General features: G+C 46.5%; 1 protein-coding gene across 1 annotated transcript; it reads right to left on the bottom strand.

The window, feature by feature from the left end:
* Positions 1 to 2,239: 2,239 nt before the first annotated feature.
* disp3 (dispatched RND transporter family member 3) lies at positions 2,240 to 13,629 on the bottom strand. Its single transcript, XM_040196179.2, has 21 exons — positions 13,235 to 13,629; positions 8,919 to 9,860; positions 8,613 to 8,832; positions 8,342 to 8,478; positions 8,102 to 8,236; positions 7,760 to 7,920; positions 7,476 to 7,615; positions 7,281 to 7,372; positions 7,013 to 7,177; positions 6,509 to 6,670; positions 6,283 to 6,420; positions 6,071 to 6,207; positions 5,785 to 5,954; positions 5,583 to 5,713; positions 5,268 to 5,452; positions 5,053 to 5,179; positions 4,519 to 4,664; positions 4,268 to 4,427; positions 4,050 to 4,163; positions 3,752 to 3,924; positions 2,240 to 3,578 (listed from the first exon to the last, which is right to left on the bottom strand). The coding sequence occupies exons 2-21, from the start codon at positions 9,850 to 9,852 to the stop codon at positions 3,222 to 3,224; spliced, it is 3,984 nt and encodes a 1,327-aa protein (XP_040052113.2). The 5' UTR covers positions 9,853 to 9,860; positions 13,235 to 13,629; the 3' UTR covers positions 2,240 to 3,221.
* Positions 13,630 to 14,432: the final 803 nt, after the last annotated feature.

Genomic DNA, 14,432 nt, shown 5'->3' with positions numbered 1-14,432 from the left:
TGAGCCTGGGTATTTTATTATATAAAATAATAGCTATTACATGTGAAGGGGCAGGTACTCTGGAAAGTAACCCAATACTTGTCGTCTTATATATAGCAATTGAATATACTATCGCGCTCACTCATTCCCTTTTTCCATTTTATTCTCACTCAACGTATTAAGAATAATGTTAAGCGACATTTCCGTACTCTCGACACATTTAGTTGATGTCTGATCCTTGAGCACAAACCCAATGGATAACTTTTTTTTGTGCCATTTTACTTTAAATATATTTTGTGTGGACATAGTTACAGAGCTGAATATTTAAATGCACACTGCCCTGTGTATGACACATTTTTCTGACACAGGGCAAAGATAAAAAAAATACAACAAAGCCAACATAAATATCCCTCAGCTTTACTTTGATTTACTATTTATAGATGGAGCTTGTCATTTGAAACTACAGAAGAAAAGCTTTTCATTTTCTTCCTTCCTGAATACTAAGTCCCCGACCCCCCCCTTACTCTCCCTTATTATTCTGCTGTGAGATTTGATCTTCTAAATACACAAGAAGCAGAGTAGCAGATGCACAAACAACTGGAAGACTGAAATGATCCCTTACTCTGCAAAACACATGCAAATGTAAACATGCTGCACTAAACCAGTAAATAAACCCAGGAGGATCAAGACATTTCAAATTCCTGATTAAATTATAACCATTCCCAAAAGGTTCAGGTATAGACGTAGATTTATGGTAATAACATAGTACTTATTACTATGGTAAGTTGAAAAAGTCTTAAAAATGTTATAGCATGTTGAACAATACACAGAAAGGCTTTGTATAATATGTTGAACAAAATCATTAAAAAGACTAGTACGAGTATATTGAATCTAAAATGAACATGTCAAATACCAAAAAAGGTGTTAACAAAAGCCATATCATAAAAATATTATTGTATGAATAAAAATAATCCTCATTCTACCTACCCGGCACAGCTGAGCTAAACGCAGTCCAACCGAGTCTTCCGCCGTGCTTCCTGTCAGACGTCACGTCTCTGTTAAGATGTGGGAACAACAGTCACTCAGGCTGCAGGGTCACATGCCAGCCAGCAGACATTAGCCAGGAGCAGAGCGAGTGGTGTAATAGCCTTGGTGCCTTACTAGTAGGAGCTAAAGTTATTAAAAAGTCAAAGCCTTTAAAGAGTCATTGTACATTATGTCAAAAAGGTCACAATATGATATGTAATGCTGTGAAATTTCATTAAAATTCCTATTTTAGTATGTATGTTGTTAAAAGTTTTAAAAAAATCTTATTTAGACATTTTTTATTTCAGAAAAGTTATGAAATGTCTGTTCAAAAAAAGTCCCAATATGATGTCCCATAAAAATTCAGTAATAAGTAATACCACGTTTGGTCGTTAAAAAATAGCAATATTATAGTACATCATCCAATCAAACTAACAAATCCTGGAGTATGTCGAAAAAGTGTATAAAAAAGTAAATTTGCATGAGGGTCGTTGTGGCGCAAGGGGTAGAGCGGGTGTGCTGGGAAGCACAAGGTTGGAGGTTCAAGTCCTGGCTGCACCATGTCTCAAGTTGAAGTGTCCCTGAGCAATACACTACGCCCCTAATTGCTCCCCAGGCAAAATGTGAAAAAAGCCATTGGTTTAAAGTGTAATGCAAGTCACTTTGGATAAAAAGTGTCTGCTAAATGACCTGTTATGTAAAATGTCTTATTTTGTTATATATCGTAAAAAAGGTTCCAAAACTCACATTATAGCATGTGAGAAAATGTCAAAAATAAGGCATATAATAGTATAACTAATAGTAGCACTGTAGCATGACAATAAAAATCCCTTCTCCCCGAGTGCTGTGTCCATATTTCATCTAGACATCTACTGTATATTTCCTCCACTGTAGAAATCCACTCAAAACTGGCGACGCACCGTTTTATTTTTCCACTACAGCATAATAAATGTGATATTGCTGCTTCAGTAAAAAAAAAAAAAAAAGCAGACGAAAGACCCTCAGGACAAAACAGTGTCTGCCAATGTCTCTGCTTATATTCCAAATATTCTGTACCGTTCTGTCGCAGCAGGTCAGTTATTCTGTGTTGACAGACATTAAACATTCATTCAATTAATTAGTTGGACATATGCCGGCCTCCTGTCGCTCCCTCAGTAACAACGTGACTGAAGGCACTCGCATAGCAACGCAGGAGAGAATCGTGCTGAGGTTTCACAAGAGAAAATAACAAAGGTTTTCTGCACCCGTTTTATTTGACATTCACACGTTCACAACACACACACAACACAAACCTGCCGCTCTTGCCGCAGCCGAGTCGGACCCTCTCCCGAAGCCACTGTTGTGTTTTGTGCTTTGACAAATGGCCCTGACCGGAGCTCTGCTCCTCGGCTATTTGAGTGGTGCTCTGGATCTGGGGGGAGAGCGGACGAGCGCAGTGGAGGACGCGTGGAGGACACACCTGAGGAGCTGACCACAGGTCTTTTTCAGTTGGTGCTGATGACAAAAAAAGAGACACGTGTCCAACGTATGAACATGTGAAGGGGTTAAAAAAATGAAAAGAGGACAATATCTCGTGGGAAGCCTTTGTTTGCACACCCATTGGGAACAGGTGAGTGCTGCAGTTCAATGTGGGAGAACATACATAATCCCACTATACACATAACAAAACGTCGCACTAGTACAATTTTTAATCCAGCCGATCAGGATATCATAACATTTGTTTCTAATGTGGCTGAAAACACATTTAATGCACAACCAAGGAAACACAAAACAAACAACGCCGAAAACAACACCTTCGCAACACCTTCGCAACACCAAATCCCAGAACAATCGTTGATTTACACTGAAAAAAGAATGATTTGGGTCAGCCAGTGTTTCCCACCAGAACTCATCTCCACCATTGGCTGAATGAAAAATAACAATCTAATTGGCTGAATCATCATCTCAATCCAGATAGATCAACCCATTAACTGTGAGTCACACAATCATATACACTTTAGTACTTTGAGCTTCTCAAAGTCCACTGAAAACGACAAACAGCTTCTACTTCAGCTTCTAAGATCCTGACATCTTTGTGCTGTGAAGAACCATTCAATTCACTCATCGGATATTTCCTCCTAAACACGGAGGAAAACAGAGGGCTCTCAGTTGTCACAGTTTTGTGCACGGATGACCTCCCCTGCCTGACATCGGTGCGAGCAGGCGGAGGGTCGTGTTCACGTGCTGATTGACCGCCAGCCAAACGCTCCCAGCTGTCCTGCCAACCAGCACAGAGCCGCTCCCAAGGCTGCCGCAGCCGTCACGGCCAGGCCGGCCCTCAGCACAGCGCCGGGGGGCCGGCTGAAGCGGGCAGGGGCCACACATGCCAACATAGCCACGGTCACGGTCAGGGTGAAGAAAATGGAGACGGTGGTGTTGATGGCCACTATCTGGCCGAACTTGGCAAAAGGCACAATGACACAGAAGAAGAGGGGGACTGTGGAGATCACCGTGGTGATGGCACTGGACACTATGGCAACGCCGACGTGGTTCACCGCCTCCAAGGTCCGCCTCTGCCTCTCGGGCCCGGGCTCCTGCAAACAAAGCAGAGAGATTAATAGGAGGAGCGGCTCCTCTTCATTCACGAGGCTCCGGGGCGCTTCTGGTCTTATTAAATCCAAAAAAATCGCAGTTATTAGCTGTGTGTAAACACGAGACGTGCGGTGGAAGCTTTTTCTTATTGCTGAACAAGCGCACGCTCCCATACCGAGTTATGACCAGGCGTAGCGGAAATGGCCTCCGCGGCCAGCAGATATCCCTCCACCAGGTGTAGACAGTAATCCACTGAGGATCCCACCAGTATGGAGAGAGAAATCGCCTCCACTGCTCCCATCTCCCAGCCCAGCCAGTACATGACCGCCACAACCAGACAGATCACCCCTGTTCAAGGGCAAAACGCCGCAATTTACACACACGATGCCAACCCAGGCGTGAACATTAAGATCTTAAAACTTAAAAACTCAAAAATATAAACTGGGTGAGAATGCACATGTTTCCTCTCTTACCTAGAATGGTTATGAGCACTGAGAGCAGCAGCAGAGGATGTGCAGTAAATACCGACACAGCTGCCACACAGATGACCAGAGACAGCAGCAGGCTCCAGAGGGCGCTCTCCACGCCTGCAAACAGTATAACCTCAGATTTTCACCTCCTCGTCCCCATAAATCCTTTGTCAGCTTTCAGAAACAAACACTATTTGACTATTTGACGCTGACTGACTCGCCTATTATTTCCATGAAGATCTGTTTCCAGTGCTCGCAGGTCTGGAATCCCCGTTTCAGAGCGGAGGACCGGGGGAGCGAGGCGAGCTGCTCCTGGATGAAGTTTTCCCACTGAAGGAAGTCAGAATAGGTCTGAAAGGAGGATTTCCCCTTGTATGTGGTCTAAGGGGGAAGAGAGGTAAGGACATTACACATTATAGGGGGCTCCCCTGGTTTGCTGGAACATGAGCTGGAGAAGGACGGAGGGACTCACGGACTCAAAGGCCATGGACAGCCAGCGGACTTTTCCTCCACGCACCCCCACCGCTCCGTGAGAGAGCTGCCCCGGCAGCAGGTTGGGCTCAGGGAGCGAGTGGCATTCAGGATGGAGCAGAGGCAGAACAGATGACAGTTTGTTACCTGAAGAGAACATAGGGCACAGGACCTTTTTCACACTTTCTCATTCTCTATACAAGATTATTGTACTAGAATCTTGCAGGTGACTTTTGCTTTGCTTTTGTTCAGTTTCCTGGTAGTTAAGCACTTTGTTTCTCAACATGGATTCAGTGGTGTTATTTTCATTAACATCTTATCATTATCATTTCTCTTTTGAGTTTCTCATTTTGTAATTTCTCAAAGAGCAGTCCAGAACAACAAAATATAATTATATAATAATTTGGTGCAATGGAAAAAACAGCCAATATTTAGAAGAAGATAGAACCAGTGGATTTTTGGCACGTTTATAATTGTTTTATGATATTGGCTGGTAAAATAAAATATTTCCCTCTGAATAGAGTGTGGATGTTACCTGAAGGCAAACACTGCGCTCCTCCCGGCTTTACAAGTTGTGTGTTTGCACTAATTGCTTTACAGATTTTGCACAGAAGTTCCATTTCCTGGAAAATGTCAAAGTCTGGGTCCAATATAATGCTGCCCTTTGGAGAGAATTAAACAATGCGTCAGAAACATGATAGCACAATTAAAAGTCTGTCTTTTGTTTTTCAGATGAGGCGTGACCCTCACCATATCGCCAATGACGTGGTTCTCCCTGTTTTCGGTTCGGTTGACTCCCAAGATGCCAAACACCACAAAAACCATCGCCCCGGTGTCGACCAGAGGACGAACAGCTGGATGTCCACATGCGTCTCCACTGCATGGGTTGAAGCCAAATGTTTTGGATGACTTTGTTTTGGCAGCAGACGAGAGATCTTTGGAAATATAACCAGAAAATCTCTCAACGGGCCTTTATTTATACGTTGTGAAATGTGACAAATGCAGAGAGAAAACAGAACAAACTGTCTCAATGTTAACGGTGCTTTCCGACACCAGCTCTCTCACCACTGGGAAGTGGAATGTAAAATGTTCCCCGCGTGGGTCCATCAGGCCCAGAACTGATGCCGCAGCCAGGCGGGTGGACGCACACGCGGCTCGGGTGAGGTCTCAGGCGGCGCTGGGCAAAGCACAGTCTCCTGAAAGCAGAGAGCAGAGTTGAAAAGTAAAAGTACATGAAGGTCCATCTGACTTTCGCTTGCATGTTCACCTGCTGTGCTGCTGCAGGGATGACGCGGTGTAAAAGGAAAACTCTGCGTTCCAGCCGTGACGCGGCTCACACGCGGTGGATGTGATCATCCAGCTGGGGTGCGGGTGGTAAGCATGGGAAACACACACTGTCATTCTGGTGGTGTAATTGCCATGGGGCTGATTATAAGCCTATTCAGATAAAACAAGATTAGTTATAAGGCCGTTTCGTGGCGCAATATTTCATTTGGGAGACATAATGGTACAACTAGCTACACCGTTGCTATTACTTTTTTTCGCTCTCTAACCTGAAACGATGACACCTGTTCGTGCTCGGTGCTGCAACGTGTCCATGGGGAGGGAGTGCTGGTGTTGAGGGAGAAGCGGTAAAGGGTTGTAGAGGCTCCAAGGTCCAATTTGGATATGAACACTGTCAGTAAAGCGCCTGAAAAAAAAGTCCAATATTTAAAAATAGTTGGAGAGGTTTTGAACAAAGAGGTTTTCGTACGCAGAATTTCACCCGTTTGGTTGCCGCTTGATTTTGGTGTTACTGAAGAAGAGACGGTTGCTGCGCTCTCCGTCTGTTGATGTGTGGAAAACTTAAACGTCGACGAGGAAGCGTGGGTGGACAACGCATGGGGCTTTTCCATGAACACACCTGGAGGTCACAACAAGACATTTTGCTGTTTGTTCTGGATCTGTGAGGGTAACCGGCGCATGCATTCCAATCACTTCCACCGTCTCACCTGAGCACATGGGGCAGGAGATGCCTTGTCCGCTGAGGTTGCTCCTCAGAGCCAGCAGAGTCTGGAGGTTTGTGTCCCGGCGGAAGAGAAGGGGGGCGTGGGTGGCGGGCCTCAGGAGACAGCAGAACCCAGCAGACAGCAGCAGCACCAGGAGGAAAACACCTGGGTCGACCGGCAGACAATGATAAATGATGGCAGGGACGAGGTATTCATGGTTCGGATGGAGCAGTTGAGAGACAGACAGGGAGCAAGAATCAATTACGGAAGCGCCTTAAAAGAGGGAGGGTAAATTCTCCCCCGATAGACACTTGCTCTTCCTCCGACAGACTGAATCCTTTCAGGCCAGACGAGCGATGAGCTGACGGTTACTCTCACGACTAAATCGTAGATCAAGACCTCGGCTGATCTCTGAAAACCAAACTATAGACATTTCTCCATGATCCTTTACAGGGTATAAAATGCCAAGTCAAGGGAGTTTCCATTGATTTATATATCCAATCTCACCTAGAACAGTCTTTCGTCGCAGCACGGAGGGCTCTGCCACTAAGTGCTTCAGAGCCCACCGGAGATTCCTGCTCACCACGCCCACTTGCTGCTGGCCTGGAGGGGGACGAAGTGTCTCCACCGACAGGGAAAGAATGGCCGCGTCGTCTTCTGCGTCACATGAGCCTGGGCCGGGACAGAGACAGGGGGCTTAGTGGTGTCTGGACAGCGTGCGTTTTAAAACCCGCCCCTCATGGTTCACGCAAGGCAAGCGAGATAATGATCTCACCTGGCTCCATCTCCACTGACAACAGCGCCACATCCTCATCCTCATCTGACAAAGGGCCGGGGCTCGCTGACAGGCCCCAAAACAGCTTCCAGCTGCAGGAGGCGGTTTGGGGAGAGGGACGGCTGAATGGATTACAACGCGCCTGCGGTGTCGCAAAGTAAAATCCCACACGAAAGCAAGCAAACAATGGCTCACCGGTTCCACCAGGCGTGTTCCTGAGGCTCCACACAGTCGGACCAGATACAGAGAGCTGCAGGCATCAAGGCGGACACCCAGAGCCAGCAGCAGCTGACGATGAGGGCCATGAACAGGCCGAAGTCATGCACGGCTGGAATCTAAGTGTCGGTTGAACGAAGCACAGCGTAATTTAATTTGTGTTTATCTGCTGAGAGGCACTTCTATTCATCCAGAGCAGGGGGAGTCATTCACACTCCTCGTACAGGTCCCATTAACGGGTGAATTTATCTTCTATAAACTACCTGAGAGAAGGTGTTAGCAGCATAGGCTGCCGCTGTGGTGAAGGAGGTGAGAAAGGTCGCCCGGCCTGCCGTTTTAATCGTGTAGATCATCCGCTGCTGCGGTTGACGCAGGTGAGAAGCCTGCCTGAAGGTGCTGATGAACACAAATACATCATCCACCCCTGAGCAAAAGTGAGAGAACAAAAGAGCAACCTCATTAAGCATTATAGCAAGTCATTTGTTTTTCAACCTCTGAAGGACGAGTTTAACCTTTGGACAAACTCAACTTTCTTGCTTAATGTTAGATGAGGAGATTGATACCACATGACAAACAAACAATTGAATTCATTTATTTTCTCTTACCAATACCGATAATAACAAAGGCTGCAACTCCATTGAGAATGCCCAGGTACCTCACGCCAAAGGCAACATGGTAAAGAAAAAGAGCCATTAGGCAGCTCAGTCCAATGCTGGCAAGTCCGAAGAAAGTCAGAAACACTTCAGAGAGAGAACAAAGCATAAAAGGGCTCATTAACATCCATGCGGTGGCTAAACATGGACTAAAAAATGTGTTCTTCAACGTAATTCGAGGTGATACTCTACCAGAAAAGGAGGTAAGGACATAGACGAGCACAGTAATGCAAGCTCCACTGATGACCGCCAGCATCATGTCGTTGTGGAAGGTGCGTCTCACCTCATCATCAAACAGCTCTGTTCCGCCAAACAGCACCTTCACCTGGCTGTGAAGAGGAGAGCACATTCTCAATAATGTCCCATTTGAACGTCTGCAACAATGTGTGGATCATGTGAATAATGTTACTATGCGGCAAATGGACGGAATGATTATGTAGTGTAAAACAAAGTTGGTCCTGACCTGGTAGATTGCTTTGCCAGGATGTCTGCGTACTGAACAACAAAGTTCTTGAAACGTGATCTTTGCTCGTGAGCTCGGTCCTGCACGGAGAAGTAAGAAGGAAGAGGAGCTCCGAAGTGGATCTCACTTCGTAAGAGGGAGGAGGAGAGATGCTCGGGGGACACGCCCTCATCCACGTACCAGTAGAACTGTGGGTGGGTGATGGCCAGACTCAGAGAACCTGGGAATAAAATATACATGGCAAATACGGAGGAGGATACAACCCCCCCCTCCCCCTCCCCAAAACACTCTTCTCTGTGGGCTCACCTTGAATATCCGCTAGATCTGGGCCCATTCCGTCATAGTATATCTTCCCTCCCCTCTCGCTGGGGTAAAGGTAGGACAGCAGTGAGCTGGGTGGGGAGCAGTAGGACGGCCCCAACGGCAGATCCCTCAACATCTCCAGAGGCTTCCAGCAGAACTGATGAAACTGCGGGTGCTGCATGAGCAGGTGCTCCACGTGGTGGATCGTCTGCAGACGTTCGGGGGTGAAGATGTTGCGATCGCCTTCCCCTCGAGCCACAAACACCAGCTCGATCCTCCACAGGGCCTGGCTCTGCAGGTAGTAATTGGGAGCCAACCGGCGCCTCCTAATGAGCGGAATGGTCCAATTCTCATCCCCGGATGACCTGTGATGCTCTCTCTCCACATCTCTGCTCTCTGACGCTCCTCTCTCGCCATCATCTCCTGCCTCTAAAGGGTCCTTTCGAGGAGCAGACGGCCTCACAGCCTCGTCGTCGGCCCTGTCGAATGCTCCCCGTCCGCTCAGCCTCTCCAGCAGGAGCTCCCTCGGGGCGCCAGACTCGCTGTCACCCAGGTCTCGCCTACGTCTGTCCCAGGACCCCAGCTGGCTCTTCACAGCAATGGAGAGGGCGTCAAAGCGCTCGGCAGAGAAGTGACTGTGAACCTCAAAGGCACTGTAGGAGAGGTCTATGTCCAGAGGAGGGCAGTAGAGGAGCATGTAGGCAAACAGGGCGCACGGTACTGAGACAACTACCCCGAGAACCACTCCACTGGCCCAGGGCTGCGTGTACACCCACCCTACTGCTCTCCAGAGTCCAGCGTCACCGGCCTCACCACAAAAACAACCCTGTCTTGTTGCCGGCGTTACTGCATCCTGCTCCTCCTCCTCCCCCTCCCCCTCCTCCTCCTCCCCTCCCCAGTTGGTCTGAAACAGCAGTGGCGCATCCTCCACATCCATGCTGGCACCTGTCAAGGACACATGACACCACTTGATCATCGCTCATTTGAAGTAACACCCCGCGCTCTCTCTCTCTTTCTCTCTCTCTCTCTCTCTCGCTCTCTCCCCCCCTCTCTTTCTCTCTCGGGGGGGCAGCAGGAGAAAAAAGATGTTAGAACTGCCAGCTGAGATGAGCATCAGAGAAATGATGGAAAGGGTTTAAAAAAAATGAAAATGAAGTGTGTCCTCAGTCGACAAGCCGCTTCCCGTCGCAGCTCGTATGGAAATATGTGAGGAGGGGAGACTTTTTTTTAAATTACTTTTAAGGGGAAATTGTCGGCAGAGTCCTGCTTTGAAATGCTGATCACAAGAGCTCGGTGGGGTTAGACAGGTTAAAAGCTGTGATTTCATTATTCTCTCTGTCAGCGCGGGCAAGCCATTATCACCCAGAGAGGCTCCGCTGATGGCTGAGAATCTCCCCGAGCAGTTTCTGCTCTGCAGCAAATTAAATCAGTTCACTTGTCTAATTACTGACAAGAAGAGCGAGTGCGTTATCCGACGGGGTTGAGGAATAAGAAAAGGTTTTACCTGCTGTGATGGGCACCCTTTGAATAAGTGTGTCAGCAGGGGCCTCTTCTTCCGCACTCACACACACGAGATACAGCAGTTTGTATTCAAGTGGCTGTGAGCCCACTAACTGCAGCAATTTGTCTATTCTCCTTAGAGCGGTGCTTTAAGGTCAGCCAGGTGAGAAAGATAGCTGCTCTCAGCTCTCTGGCTTAAGTGAAAAATCTATCATGAAAAATAAGGATTTAATCAATATTCGTAAAATAAAAAAAAAGACTGCTCTGGTTGAAAAGCAGAGAAGAAGCACGAAATACATTTTCGGAGGCTTGTAGATTTATAGGATTTGAGCTTGTGTTCATGTGCACTGGACAAAAATCTTGTGTCCACAAATGATCTGGTTCACTGTAATGGAGCGACACGTAGATGTGTTTCACAGCCACGTCATTTTCTGTTTTAACAGTTGACACTTTATGATAGTGTTCCAACAAAATTATTTGTTAGAATTGAAAGACTAGAAGGTGGCGGCTGGTTATCTGCACCTTAATATGTTAATATGATGATACTCAGCCAATCTATTGTGTCTTCTGTGATGCCATAATGAAAGCCACTGTTCCTCTTCAGACGTGTCTGTTTCTGTCCGTAATATCAGATATTATGGAACAAAATCGAGAAAAAAAAAATGTGAGATATAATTGCGCATTAAGAGTAAATTAAATTGAGTTGAGTTTTGGTAAATACATTTTTGTAATCCTGTTACATTTCATCATGTCGGCCTCTGCAGCTTGTTTTGATCACGGTGCTCTCATCAACACAAGATGAGAGGACACATTTAGACGAGCACAGAAACAGGATGAGACAAGAGGAATGGAGGAGATGGCAAAAGAAAAGCCTGGGAGAGACACACACACACACACACACACACACACACACACACACACACCACAGACGTCACCCTTACGACAACCAGCACCTCATCAATCTATGAAACAAATTGTGCTTCTCTTCTAATTCATATTCACGCAAAACATTTAAATGTGACTCCCAACAGGCAGATCTCCCCAGCTACAAGTGTGTGTGTGTGTGTGTGTGTGTGTGTGTGTGTGTGTGTGTGTGTGTGTGTGTGTGTGTGTATTTCAACGTCAAAACAGGCTGATTAGTGTTGCAGACCTCACAGTCTGACAGTTCCAGGAATTCATTGGCGAATGCCTGTTGGACATGAGGGCAGAGCTCTGTGATGAATGCTAAGCCTCTGCCGCCTACTGTGTAACGGGTAACGTGGGGGGGTAACTACAGGGTCTGCACGGCCACTGGGAGACTCACTTTCCCCTCCTCTCCATGAGTCCGACGGTTCTTTGCGTCCAACACAGCATTGCACCACATGTGCAATGATTACAGCTGTAAAGCACAGCAAGGAGCTCGGTACGACTAATGTGTTTAAAAGCTCCCCCGAGTGTTCCAAAGCATCCAAAGCACTATTTTGCTGTAAAGATTGGGAGCACAAAGTCAATTTGCACCCTGCGCAGGTGTGGATTAAAAATAGTGTAAGTGTAATTTGGCATCGGGGCTTTGTGTGTTTACAGGAGTAAATGCTGTCTCCCTGAAGGCTCGGCCTACATTTATGGTCTATATTTGTTTGTTTAAATGTAGTTTTTTACTCAAAACAGAAATAAATGCAGTCCGGCCCCTGAAGGGAAAATCTATTTGCAGCATTTAAGGTATGAATTTCTTGTATTAAACAATTGAAAAGCACATTCCTTCCCTCACAAGACTCGATTTTGAACTCTCCGCCTACCTTCTGTTCTTCAATATTTTTAATCAGGTCTTTCCCAGGTAGTCACGTTTGTACAGACGTATTAGAGGGGCTGTGTTGTGCACACAGTACTAGATGCTTTTCTTACGTATGTTGTCTCCCGTAAACAGGTAAATAAGCTGAGTGTCAGTGTTTTAACCCTGCATTGCATCTCTGGATCGGGCCAGCTATGAAGTGGGAGCTCTGAGGAATCCCAGCATGCTGCCAGCCTGAACCTTTCACCTCCAATCATCTGTCTCCACATCTCTCTCATCCCCCTTTTGCCGGCCATCCCTCTCTCCTCTGCCCTTTTCCTCCTCCGCTTCTCTATCCTGTGCTCGTAGATGAGATTTGTAACCTTCATTATTGACAGCAGCAAGATAACCTCACCCCTCGGTTTTATCTCCTCTCCATCTCATCCAATATAGATATCACATGCTGCCCCACACAAAATCAGCCCTGTGTAAACTCAGCATAGCACCTCATTTAAAGAGGCATCGATTTCCCCCCGAGTGCTCTATGAATACATTCCTTATGCATGAGCGCTCGGCGGTCTGGTTATATCGGACGTGCCTTCTATTCTTTACGCACTGTGAATCTGGATAACGTGGTTCAAGTCAAACTCCAGATTAATTTGCACCTGACGACGGTGTTCATTTTCTCAGGGCGTGCTCGATGAATTCATGCTCGCACCGAGGGGAATGCAAAGCGAGGTGTAAGGTGTGTGTGAAGCATCCTGGTGTACCATGCAATTTCTCCCACTCTTCTACATAAAATATGGTGAAAAATTCTCAGTGGTGAAGGTAGTGATTTTTCTACAGCATGAAAACAACACATTGGTAACGACAAACTGCCTCAGAGTTGCAATGCTTCTCTTCCAAGCAGGTAAGATACGCTCTTATTGATTGGTTTATCCTTGTTTGGACTTCATCTGGCATTTACTCATATGATCATAATTGCACAGAAATGATCATCGATATCAATACGTCAGAAAAAATCCAAAGCATCCTGATCAAGGCAAACGGCTGCAACGGAGAAGAGTCTTACCTGAGGCGGATGATCCGGGAACACAGGTGGGGCGTTCAGGCCTATTGGGTCCACTTGTATTGTGCTGAACTTGTGCTCTGCTGTTTTATCTCTCTCATGCCCTTGTGTGGAAGAAAACAAAAATCACTGCTTTATTGTCATAGTTAATAACTCATCATGCGAGAGACACCAAGGGAACCCCGACTGACACAAATCTACCTCCCCCCCCTACTCTCCTCACTCTAAAGGAATCTTCTAATCTCAGCAGTTAATAATGGGTTGTTTTCCTCTCCTTTTATGCTCCTGTGTCCTTTCTCTCTCTCTTTCTCGTGCGCCCTCCCCTCTTCTCTTAGCCGGTTGTCCAGGCGACAGAGTCAGTGAGAGGCATTTCTTCCCAGAAGCTCCCTCTCTCTCCCTCTCTCTCTCATGGCTTTGTTCAGCTTGCACTGCTGACTGGCTCCACGGTGGAGGACTGGAGAGGAGTGGATCGCAGACGGGAACCCTCCCGTGAGTCACTGGGGAGCGGCAGAAAAGCCTCGAGTCATTTCGGGAATTGATTAAAACATGCCTCGGGCCGGTTCCAAACTAATTCTGCCAGATTTGTAAGACCAAAACAATCGCGGCCGCCACGTTAGTGCAGCGGAGAACCCTCCAATTCTGTCAGAGTTGGTATGGTCTAGTCTTGTTGGGAGGGGGGGGGGGGGGGGGGGGGGGTATAAGAGGGTGAACACAACAACTTGGGACACAGTGCAGTTATAAGTTATAAAATCATTGCTTAAACAAAGAGTTCAAAATCTTGTGGTTCATTTTCTTTCCAAGCATCACTCATTTTATCTGCATTTCAATCCATAATCCATGTAATAAGTACACACACACGTTATTTGGGTGGTTTGTTCGAAAAACTAAAAGCGTGGATTTGAGCAGTTTAACGGTCACCCGAAATCAATAAAGTGAAGCAGGGCGAGTTGTCGTGTGTCACTGTAGCAGACAAACAAACAAACAGATACATTGCTGCATGTTTTCAGTAACACTCAAACAAACTACGGTGTCCTTTTTTTAGGGTTTAATGAGTCCCACCAATTTCCACAGACTTCTTTCAGCAGACATGTATCACAAATATTGGCAGACAAGAACTCCTAGGCAGTTGACACATGATAATAAAATGCATTTAAATAACACAAAATATACATACAGCCGCCATTCATAAGTCCACGCATGC

Source organism: Gasterosteus aculeatus, chromosome 13 (genome assembly GCF_964276395.1).
Source record: "Gasterosteus aculeatus chromosome 13, fGasAcu3.hap1.1, whole genome shotgun sequence".
Lineage (NCBI taxonomy): Eukaryota > Metazoa > Chordata > Actinopteri > Perciformes > Gasterosteidae > Gasterosteus > Gasterosteus aculeatus.
The sequence above is the reverse complement of the archived record's forward strand: the minus strand, read 5'-3'. Positions and strand labels throughout refer to the sequence as shown.

What these genes read in the sequence shown, in the direction of transcription:
- disp3 (XM_040196179.2), bottom strand. Translation starts at nt 9,852, where the DNA reads ATGGATGTGGAGGATGCGCCACTGCTGTTTCAGACCAACTGGGGAGGG. An exon ending in ATCAAGCGGCAACCAAACGG is followed by an intron (nt 6,208 to 6,282) that starts GTGAAATTCTGC and finishes CTTTTTTTTCAG; the next exon opens with GCGCTTTACTGACAGTGTTC. An exon ending in CTACGCCTGGTCATAACTCG is followed by an intron (nt 3,579 to 3,751) that starts GTATGGGAGCGT and finishes CTTTGTTTGCAG; the next exon opens with GAGCCCGGGCCCGAGAGGCA.